The 12,080-nt window shown below is 45.5% G+C and overlaps 1 protein-coding gene across 5 annotated transcripts in view; it reads right to left on the bottom strand.

Moving 5' to 3' along the window:
* LOC139546514 (2-Hydroxyacid oxidase 2-like) overlaps positions 1 to 12,080 on the bottom strand; it is a 32,963-nt gene that overhangs the window by 7,609 nt on the left and 13,274 nt on the right. For 4 of the 5 annotated variants that reach the window (XM_071354979.1, XM_071354976.1, XM_071354975.1 and 1 more), the window contains exon 2: positions 11,694 to 11,754. In XM_071354979.1, the coding sequence (XP_071211080.1) occupies positions 11,694 to 11,713 (20 nt within the window). In that variant the 5' untranslated portion in view covers positions 11,714 to 11,754. Of the gene's footprint in view, positions 1 to 11,663; positions 11,755 to 12,080 lie in introns of those variants that run through there. The other variant, XM_071354980.1, reaches the window with a different exon arrangement.

The following is a 12,080-nucleotide window of genomic DNA, read 5'->3' as shown; positions in this document are numbered from 1 at the left end:
ATCTCAGGCAGGAGAAGAGGAGCGCCCAGGATTACGCGCTGGAGTTCCGGACCTTGGCCGCGGGATCAGGGTGGAACGACAGGGCCCTTATTGACCACTACCGGTGTAGTTTCCGGGAGGACGTCCGCAGGGAGCTAGCGTGTCGGGACACCGCTCTTTCCCTTGATGAGCTAATTGACATGTCCATCCGACTGGACAATCTGCTGGCTGCCCGCGGGCGTTCGGAGAGGGTCCTGTGCGTTCCACCACCCAGCACCCCGGCTCCCATCCCGATGGAGTTGGGAGGGGCCGCGCCGAGGGGTATCGGAGGAGGAGGCCCCCCCCTGCACCAGCTGTGGTCGGAGAGGACACACGGCCGATCGGTGCTGGGGGGGTTCGTCTGGGAGTCGAGATGGCAGGCGGAACACTTCTCGATCACCCCAGGTGAGTCAGCACCAAACTCACCCAGAACCCCCTGTTGGTCACATGTTTGTCTTGATTTTTTTCCTTAAATTTTTTCCCTCTTCCCAGCATAGGGCGCTAGTCGATTCAGGTGCAGCTGGGAACTTTATGGATCGCGGACTCGCCCGTAAGTTGGGCGTTCCGCTTGTGCCGATAGATTCTCCCTTTCCCGTGCACTCCCTAGATAGCCGGCCATTAGGGTCAGGGGTGGTCAGGGAGGCCACAGTTCCACTGGACATGGTGACGCAGGGGAATCATAGGGAACGTATCAGTCTCTATATTATTGATTTGCCTGCGTTTCCAGTGGTGCTGGGAATTCCCTGGCTGGCCCGGCACAATCCTAGTATTTCGTGGAGACAGGGGGTTCTCCAGGGGTGGTCAGAGGAGTGTTCTGGAAGGTGTCTGGGAGTTTCCATCGGTGCCACGTCGGTGGAGAGTCCAGACCAGGGTTCCACAGTGTGCATTCCCCCCGAGTATGCCGATTTGGCAATCGCTTTCAGTAAAAAGAAAGCAACGAAATTACCACCCCATCGACCGGGAAGGGATTGTGCGATAGATCTCCAGGTAAACGCTGCGCTTCCCAAGAGTCACGGGTACCCCTTGTCTCAAGAGGAGACGTTGGCTATGGAGACATATGTCACGGAGTCTCTGGGACAGAGGTACATTCGGCCCTCCATCTCACCCGTCTCCTCGAGTTTCTTTTTTGTGAAGAAAAAGGAGGGAGGTTTGCGTCCGTGTATTGATTATAGAGGTCTAAATGCCATCACAGTGGGGTTTAGTTACCCACTACCTCTCATCGCTACGGCGGTGGAATCATTTCACAGAGCGCAGTTCTTTACAAAACTGGACCTCAGGAGCGCGTACAGTCTGGTGCGTATTCGGAAAGGAGACGAGTGGAAAACCGCATTTAGTACCACATCGGGCCACTATGAGTACTGCGTCATGCCGTATGGGTTACAGAATGCTCCAGACGTTTTCCAATCCTTTGTAGACGAGATTCTCAGGGACCTGCACGTGCAGGGCGTGGTTGTGTATATCGATGACATTCTGATCTACTCAGCTACTCACGCCGCGCATGTATCTCTGGTACGCAAGGTGCTTGGTAGACTGCTGGAGCATGACCTATACGTCAAGGCTGAGAAGTGTGTGTTCTCCAAACGAGCCGTCTCCTTCCTGGGTTATCGCATTTCCACCTCGGGGGTGGTGGTGGAGAGTGACCGCATTAAGGCCGTGCGTAATTGGCCGACTCCGACCACGGTAAAAGAGGTGCAGCGGTTTTTGGGTTTTGCCAACTACTACCGGAGATTTATCCGGGGTTTTGGCCAGGTAGCGGCTCCCATTACCTCACTGCTAAAGGGGGGCCCGGTGCGGTTGCGGTGGTCAGCAGCGGCGGACGGAGCTTTCAACAGGTTGAAGGCTCTGTTCACGGATGCGCCCGTGTTGGCGCATCCGGACCCCTCTTTAGCATTCATAGTGGAGGTGGACGCGTCCGAGGCTGGGGTGGGTGCCGTGCTATCACAGCGCTCGGGTACGCCACCAAAACTCCGCCCCTGCGCTTTCTTCTCTAGGAAGCTCAGCCCAGCGGAGCGTAACTATGATGTGGGGGACCGGGAGTTGTTAGCGGTGGTCAGGGCTCTGAAGGTGTGGAGACACTGGCTTGAGGGGGCTAAGCACCCCTTTCTCATCTGGACCGACCACCAGAATCTGGAGTATATTCGGGCAGCTAGGAGACTGAACCCACGTCAGGCAAGGTGGGCCATGTTCTTCACCCGGTTCCGGTTTACGTTATCCTATAGACCAGGCTCCCAAAACGTAAAGGCTGACGCACTGTCCCGCCTTTACGACACGGAGGATAGGTCCACCGAACCCACTCCCATCCTCCCCGCCTCAAGGCTGATAGCACCAGTGGTATGGGAGGTGGACTCGGACATCGAGCGGGCGCTACGGACGGAACCCGCGCCTCCTCAGTGTCCGGCGGGGCGGAAGTACGTGCCGCTTGGTGTTCGGGACCAACTGATTCGGTGGGCTCACGTCCTACCCTCCTCGGGTCACCCTGGGGTGGCGAGGACAGTGGGGAGCCTTCGGGGGAGGTATTGGTGGCCTACCTTAGCTCGGGACGTTAGGGTTTATGTCTCCTCCTGTTCGGTATGCGCCCAGAGTAAGGCTCCTAGGCACCTTCCTAGAGGGAAGTTGCAACCCCTCCCCGTTCCACAACGGCCATGGTCTCATCTGTCCGTAGATTTCCTGACCGATCTTCCCCCGTCTCAGGGGAACACTACGGTTCTGGTGATTGTGGATCGGTTTTCTAAGTCCTGCCGTCTCCTCCCGTTGCCCGGTATCCCTACAGACTGAGGAGGCCTTATTCACCCACGTCTTCCGGCACTACGGGGTGCCGGAGGACATCGTTTCTGATCGGGGCCCCCAGTTCACGTCCCGAGTATGGAGGGCGTTCATGGAGCGTCTGGGGGTCTCGGTCAGCCTGACCTCCGGTTATCACCCTGAGAGTAATGGGCAGGTGGAGAGAGTGAACCAGGAGGTGGGTAGGTTTCTGCGGTCGTATTGCCAGGACCGGCCAGGGAGGTGGGCGAGATACATTCCCTGGGCCGAGATGGCCCAGAACTCACTACGCCACTCCTCTACTAACGTATCCCCCTTTCAGTGTGTGTTGGGGTACCAGCCGGTCCTGGCACCATGGCATCCGAGCCAGACCGAGGCTCCTGCGGTGGAGGAATGGGTACAGCGCTCCAAGGAGACCTGGAGGGCCGTCCAGGAGTCCCTCCAACAAGCTAGTAGAAGGCAGAAGAGGAGCGCTGACCGCCACCGCAGTGAGGCCCCCGTGTTTGTACCGGGGGAAAGGGTCTGGCTCTCGACCCGAAACCTGCCCCTCCGCTTGCCCTGCCGGAAGCTGGGGCCGCAGTGTGTAGGGCCCTTCAAAGTCCTGAGGAGAATAAACGAGGTGTGTTATCGATTACAACTCCCTTCCTATTATCGTATTAACCCCTCGTTTCATGTGTCTCTCCTCAGGCCGGTGGTAGCTGGTCCCCTGCAGGACGGTGAGGTGCCAGAGGTCCCTCCTCCCCCTCTGGACATCGAGGGGTCCCCGGCGTATACGATACGGGCCATTCTGGACTCGAGACGCCGGGTGAGGGGCCAGCAGTACCTCGTGGACTGGGAGGGGTACGGTCCGGAGGAGAGGTGCTGGGTACCGGTGGGGGACATTTTGGATCCGTCAATGTTGAGGGATTTCCATCGCCTCCATCCGGATCGCCCTGCGCCTCGTCCCCCGGGTCGACCTCGAGGCCGGTGTCGGCGCGGGAGCCGCGCGTCAGAGGGGGAGTACTGTCACGACTCCGACCGAAGGTGACTCCCCTTCCCGTTCGGGTGGCGCTCGGCGGTCGTCGTCGCCGGCCTACTAGCTGCCACTGACTCTTTTCCTCCTCCTCCTTATGTGTTTATTTGTTACACCTGTGTTGAGGTGATTATAATTAGTTGGGCTTTATTAGTCAGCCAGCCCGTACGTTTCTTTGTGCGGGATTGATCAGTTGTACCTTGGTATCGGGAGTAGACGAACGTATTGTTTAATTCGTTCGTAGAGTGTATTTGGACTGGTTTTTTGTCCCCCGTGTATGGGGCATTTGTTTGTACACCCAGTGTTTTCGTGGGGACATTGTTTACCGTGTGTGCATTAAAAGCACTATATTGAACTCTCTGTTGTTCCTGCGCCTGACTTCACACCCCCGACACCCAGAGCGTTACAGTAGCACTGATAAGCTTTCACTTCTTTGACCCTCTTTTCTACAGATCAACCTTTTGGCCTCTATCACTCTTCCTCCCTTCACATGTTTTTTAATATCATCTGTGGACATAGATATTGGGACCCCAGTGATGACTATCCTCAACCTAGCATAAGCACAAGGGACATGGCTTTTAATCTTCTTCCAAATAAGCTTTTCCATTTGCAGAATCTTCCCTTGCCGAGCCTGGCTACCACAAAATATTAACAATGTACCTTTTCCAATGAACCGGGCTAGTTTGACTTCACCTATCTCTTTCTCTACGGCATTGGATAGGATAGGGTGTACGCCAGTATTTCAATGTAATGTCCTGTCCTAGAGAGGAAATGCAGGTTTAGGTTTCATCTCCGAAGAATGACGAAGGCTACTTATACATATTCACAAATTAGGTGTTGGAATTTTCATGTGTAGTTGATAAACATCAACAAATAGGGCACTGACAGCTGTCAGTGTAGCTAGCTAGCATGCTAACCATATATAGCTGATTATACATATAATTGGTTATATAGTTATTTCCCATAGGGCGGCGCGCAATTGACCCAGCGCCGTCCGGGTTTGGCTGGGGTAGGCCGTCATTTTAAATAAGAATGACATGCCTAGTTAAATAAAGTTTCAATAAAAAAATCATACAAAATAAATGTCTTACTTCCCATTCTCTTTGCTGATGATACCAATTAGATTTTATCACACAAGAATTTTGATTCACTAATTAATGAAGCCAACTCAGGCATGACCAAATTTCCTGAATGGTTTCAGATAAACTAATTATCTTTAAATGTTTAAAAAAATCTAGCTTTATTGTATTCACCAGTAAGAACAAGAAATGTAAAAAAGAAAAAGCCAGAATCCCAATCGGTGGGACTGATATGGATCAAGTCACATCCACTAGATTACTCATAGTTCTTATTGATGAAAAGTTGTCCTGGAAAGATCATATTCAGTTGGTCTGCAGCAAAGTGATGAAATCTGTTGGTGTCATCAGGAAGATTAGTGGTTTGGTTCATCAGTCTTGCTTCCTTACTCTTTACTATAGCTTAATTGACCCATATCTCATTTACTGTTATATTGTCTGGGCCAGTAAATATGCCTCCTACATACAAAAATTACTCATCATACAAAATACAATTGCAAGACTAGCCACCTCCTCTAATTACCTGGCTCTATCTGCACCTTTGTTTAAGAAACTCAAAATATTGCCTATATACGACATCAATGTACGCCAATTATGCATTTTCGTCTACAAATACTCATGCCTCAAAAATAGTTTACCTAAACCCTTCCATGGATTCTTCAAGGTTCATTTTGAAATCGATCTATATAACACAAGCCGCTGCGATAACCTTCACCTTCCCCTCTGTCGCACCTCACATAGTCAATTCTCTATCAGATACAGAGGTACCATACTCTGGAATTCTTATCTTCACATTGCCAGAATTCCCTCAATAACGAAGACTGGGGGTCAGCCTGATGAACCAAACTACTCAGTAATCTCCTCCATATAGCCCAACTCTCACACACTCACACCACCACACACACACATTTCAACAAAACACATACTGTTTATTATTTTTTGTGATTGCTGATCGGTTTATTTGTACATTTATGATTGGTGGGTTTTGTTATCTGTTTTATCTTTGTACTTATGTATTGTATATTGTTTTGTGGTTTTTATTTAAGCCTTTGGGCTTCCAAACCCACCCGCACACCGTTTTTTATTTATTAGTTTTTTATCTGTATTGTTGTTTATCACTTATTTTCTTTGGTGCAAATAAATTAAATCTAAACCTAACTAGCTAGCTATCTTGCTAATCTTATCTAGCTAGCGAATGCTATCTGTTGTCGCTGTGTTTTGTTTTACTACACCATATTCAAAGGATTAGCCAGCTGGCTCTATGACTGGTTCTGGAGCTGGATTTGTCATGGGGAAAACTTCCCACAGATGGAAACCACTGGTCTATCTTTGTCTTTGCCATCTATTGCTATTTTAAGTTTTGGCATCCTCCATAAATTGCAGCCGTGAATCTGTCATTGAAAGAGTTAAAAAGAATAAGATGAAACTCTGGGCATATTGATAACTATTGAAAGATACGTGTTTTCTACATTGTAATGGACATGGTGCAACCTTTGGTAGGTAGGCTGCAGTAAAGCATTTTATACTTTAGTAGACACTTTTATCCAGAGCAACTTATAGTGAGTGCATACGTCTTCGTACTGGTCCCTGTGGGAATCGAACCCACACCCCTGGCGTTGCAAGCACCATGTTCTACTAACTGAGCAACACAGGACCAAGCAAGCCCGTGCTCATGGTTCATACAGGGGAAGTTAAATTATAGACTACAATGACTTTGCTCATGATCATGCACGCCGCAAATGACATGTTCAGTAATTACAGTGCTTTCAGAAAGTATTCACACCCCTTGACTTTTTCTACATTTTGATGTGTTACAACAGCCTGAATTTAAAATAGATTCCATTTAGATTTTTTGGTCACTGGCTTACACACAATATCCCATAATGTCAAAGTGGAATTATGTTTTTCAAAAAGTTATCAATTAAAAATGAAAAGCTGAAATGTCTTGAGTCAGTAAGTATTCAACCCTATTGTTATGGGAAATCTAATTAAGTTCAGCAGTAAAAATGTGCTTAACAAGTCACATAATAAGTTGCATGGACTCACTCCGTGTGCAATAATAGTGTTTAACATGATTTTTGAATGACTACCTCATCTCTGTACCCCACACATACAATTATATGTAAGGTCCCTCAGTCAAGCAGTGAATTTCAAACACAGATTCAACCACAAAGACCAGAGAGGTTTTCCAATGCCTCGCAAGAAGGGCATGTATTGGTAGATGGGTAAAAAAAGCAGACATTGAATATCCCTTTGAGCAAGGTGAAGTTATTCATTACACTTTGGATGGAATATCAATAGATCCAGTCGCTACAAAGATACAGGCGTCCTTCCTAACTCAGTTGCCGGAGAGGAAGAAAACCGATCAGGGATTTTACCATGAGGCCAATGTAGACTTTAAAACAGTTATGTCAGGACCCGGTGCGAGAAACAGTCACTAATAATCGTCAGAACCCAGAAGATGAGGCAGACACAGCAGTACTAGAGATGGTGGTTTAATTAAAGAACAAAATCTTCAGGCAAAGAAACTAAATCCACAATGTCCAAAAATAAAGCCAAGAGGCACAAAATGGAAATCCTCCAAAATACAAAAGAAACTCCACAAAGTGGTAAAAAACAGCAGGGAAAAACAAACCTCAAAAGACTACTCAAATAATACACAAGAACTAAACCAGAGAACCTCTGGAAAATCCAACAAGAGAAATATCTGTATAAAACAAGGCTTGGGCTGGGGCTGGGTGCTAACTTACAAACACTGAGCAAGGAACTGAGGAACACACAGGGTTTAAATACTAACAAGGGAATGACCTACAGGTGCAAACAATAATTAGAGCAAGAAAAACAAAAGGTACAAAAAAGGTGCAATGGGGACATCTAGTGACCAAAACCCGAACAGTCTTGGCCAAAACCTGACAAGTTACAGAGTTTAGTAGCTGTGATAGGAGAAAACTGAGGATGGATCAACAACATTTGAGTTACTCTACAATACTAATCTAATTGACAGAGTGAAAAGAAGGAAGCCTGTACATAATACAAATATTCCAAACATGCATCCTGTTTGCAACAAGGCACTAAAGTAATGCTGCAAAAAATGTGGCAAAGCAATACATTTTTGTCCTGAATACAAAGTGTTATGTTTGGGGCACACTCCATATTTTCACGCATAGTGGTGGCTTCATCATGTTATGGGTATGCTTGACATTGTTAAAGACTGGGGAGTTTTTCAGGATAAAAAAGAAATGGAATGTAGCTAAGCACAGGCAAAAGCCTAGAGGAAAACCTGATTCCGTCTGCTTTCTACCAGAGACTGGAATATTAATTCACCTTTCAGCAGGACAATACCCTAAAACACAAGGCAAAATCTACACTGGAGTTGCTTACCAAGAAGACAGTGAATGTTCCTGAGTGGCCGAGTTACAGTTTTGACTTAAATCTGATTGAAAATTTATGGCAAGACTTGAAAATGGTTGTCTAGCAATGATCAACAACCAATTTGAAGAATTCTGAAAAGAATAATGGGCAAATATTGTACAATCCAGGTGTGCAAAGCTCTTAGAGACTTACCCAGAAAGGATCACAGCTGTAATCGCTGCCAAAGGTGAATCTAACATGTGTTGACTCAGGGGTGTGAATACTTATGGAAATTAGATATTTCTGTATTTTATTTTAAATACATTTGCAAAAATGTCTAAAAACATGTTTTCACTTTGTCATTATGGGCTATTGTGTGTTTTATTTAAATCAATTTTTAATTCAGGCTGTAACAAAACAAATAGAATGATTCAAGGGGTATGACTACTTTCTGAAGGCACTATATACTGTAAGTTCATTGAATTTTCTTTCAAGGGTGCCATTTCACCCTTTACACACGTCGTTTCTACCTGTTACACCAATCAAAGCAGGGTAGCGAATAGTGAAGCAAAACTTTGGTGGTCAAAACCATTCATCTTGGGGTGACGGCGGGATCATTTCACCCAATTATACCATTTATAAAATGTTCCTATATATATACACTGAACAAAAATATAAACGCAACATTTAAAGTGTTGGTCCCATGTTTCATGAGCTGAAATAAAAGATCCACGAAATGTTCCATACGCACAAAATCTTTTTCTCAAAAATATTGTGCACAAATTTGTTAACATCCCTGTTAGTGTTTCTCCTTTGCCAAGATAATCCATCCACCTGACAGGTGTGGCATATCAAGAAACTGATTAAACAGCATGATCATTACCTTGTGCTGGGGACAGTATAAGGCCACACTGAAATGTTCAGTTTTGTCACACAACACAATGCCACAGATGCCTCAAGTTTTGAGGGAGCGTGCAATTGGTATGCTGACTGCAGGAATGTCCCCCAGAGCTGTTGCCAGAGAATTTAATGTTAATTTCCCTAACATAAGCGGCCTCCATCGTCGTTTTAGAGAATTTGACAGTATGTACAACCGGCCTCACATCCACAGACCACTTGTATGGCATCGTGTGGGCGAGTGGTTTGCTGATGTCAACGTTGTGAACATAGTGCCCCATGGTGGCGGTGGGATTATGGTATGGTCAAGCATAAGCTACAGACAACGAACATGATTGCATTTTATTGATAGCAATTTGAATGCACAGAGATACCGTGACGAGATCCTGAGGCCCATTGTCATTCCATTCATCCACCGCCATCACCTCATGTTTCAGCATGATAATGCACGGCCCCATGTCGCAAGGATCTGTGCACAATTCCTGGAACCTTAAAATGTCCCAGTTCTTCCATGGCCTGCTTACAAATGTCACCCACTAAGCATGTTTGGGATGTTCTGGATCAGACTATTCTCAATTTAATCTTGTCTTTACTAATACGTACAATTAGTTTAAATTTAGAATGACCCATTATCAAATGGTCAGGAACAGGGGCCGAGAAAAAATACATGTCATCTGTATGCACTGGAATAGAGAATGGATGCTTTCCCGTCTTTCCCGTCGATGCTTTCCCGCTTTCCCGTCGTCCGTTTTTCAATGATGCCTGGTAGGCTACTTCGGTTTTATAGCAGATCATGTGCTTAATATGAGCAAGCTGACAAATAAATATGAGAACACTTATTTAAATCCAAGCATCAACTACTGGTTATATTCCGCCCAAACTGTATACCATGGGCTCTCCAACCTTGTTCCTGCATCTACCCAGTGCTTAATTTGGGAAACCAAGTCAAATCTGTTTCGTTGTGTTAGGCTTGAAAACAACATTCACAATTACCATGTTTTCCACTCAGTTTCAACCTGCTGTTGAACTTCTTTCTTCAAATTGGTCATCACAGTAAGGTGAGTTTTAAAAGTGTGATACTGTTTTGATGACAAGTGATTGATGTGACTTTTGATTGCATTTGCATTGACATCAGAGTGGTTAGAGGGACAATAGAGTGCTGAGTACCAGGCCATTAGGACCTGATGGTAGTTAGTAAATTGGGTACGTACTACCAATGGATGTCCAGAGTGCATAACAGGAGATTACTGTGACTCAATGGTCACATGGAATTTTACTGCGGTCTCATGACTGTGGTGTTGACTCATGACTGTGGTGTTGCGGTAATACTGTGACTAGAACAGCCCTAGTGCAAAAACACAAGTTTACACCCACTATTTTAATTTGCTCCATGGCTCAGGCGGCCAAGTGGACACAAGGCTGTTTGGCTCATCTCAGTCATGAAGAGGAACTTTGCAGCTGTTTCTGACTAATAAACAACGCCATGCTGGTGGATGGTAACATTCAAATAAAACTCAGCCCTGAAACTAAATGTAGGCTGAAAAGAATTTGGATGTAATAGCATAAGAAAAAATACTGCATTCACATGGATTTGCAGGAAGTGGGCAGGTCGGATTTGTCACTCAAAGCGAAAAAATATCATACTTTGACTAAAACGATGACTCATTGATTTAAATCGTTGTGCAACAGCATGGGTAAGTTCTGGCCATCCTCTTTCAGTGAGAAAAAGTGGATTTAGACTGGTCTGGACATTTAACAGGCAGTATACATTTAAAAAAATAAATGTATTCATCTAGTCATTGTCATTTCATGAAATGTCAATCTGCGAAAAAAATGAAAAAAAATGAAAAAAACTCACATCAATAGAGGTGCTCATGTGAGCAAAGCAGCTGACATGCAACACACACAGCAACGTGTCAAATTACATTATGAAGGGTCTACTAATATCATTCTGATACAACTAATCACTCTAGACCTCAGTGACATAGACACACACAAATCCAGTCGGAAATGTCTGGTTAACAGAGCAATGCAGCTCAGAGTTAGAATCTATTCTAATTGTGTGATTGTGTGCTTTTGTGTGAGTTAAATAAAACTATCATAGAGATTAACACTGGCAGTGAGTGTGACCCCGCTGTGACCTTTGGAGTTATTGTGCTTACAGAGGCTGGAATTGTGCTGATGGCACAGCAAGCCATAGAGAAGGGAGGGGGGTCGCACATTACATACTACAGCACAGATGGGGACATACATACTAGGCCTACACATAAAACACACAGAATGTGGCAAGCCGCAGCATGGTCAGTAACACACAGCACTACAGTACATGTATAGCAGGGTGGTCAGTGACCTAGACCTAGAGTACATTGCACACAATAACTTGAACGACTACTGTAGTCTACATACCAAATTATCACAGGGTTGTTAGTGACTCCTCAACTGACATAGGTTTATCTTTGAGTTTGCCTGACAGAGATTTTTATTGTGCAATTTTATCTGAGTTTACTGTATGTGACTGTATCTGACAGTCGCTGAGTTCACCTGCTGACCTGAGTAGCCATCCATGGAGAACCACTCACCGATTACAGCTGGTGCTCATTGTCTCTGAATGAACTTCAATACTCCTGGCAGAGTCATAACCTGGAAGAAAATTAAGATACAAATGACTGTACATCTCCCATGCTGTGATTGACAACAATGTGATCTATGAACACCTGAGGGCAGTGCAATACAGAATAAAGGGATTATAAACAGAGCTGTTCAATCTCTACCTGTATAATATGCCAGGCTATCACACATTCAACGAGAGAACATGACATATACAATACCTACTGTTCAGCAACAGTATACTGTATACTGAGCTGCCATTCAAATGAAAATGGCTGTTGACATAATACTGTATCTCAAATGCATAGCAGCCTACTGTAAAATGATTTATGTTGAATTTTGAGGCCTTCATTAAAAAC

Source organism: Salvelinus alpinus, chromosome 20 (assembly GCF_045679555.1).
Source record: "Salvelinus alpinus chromosome 20, SLU_Salpinus.1, whole genome shotgun sequence".
NCBI lineage: Eukaryota > Metazoa > Chordata > Actinopteri > Salmoniformes > Salmonidae > Salvelinus > Salvelinus alpinus.
Note: the sequence above shows the minus strand (reverse complement) of the source record. Positions and strands in the feature narration are given on the sequence as shown.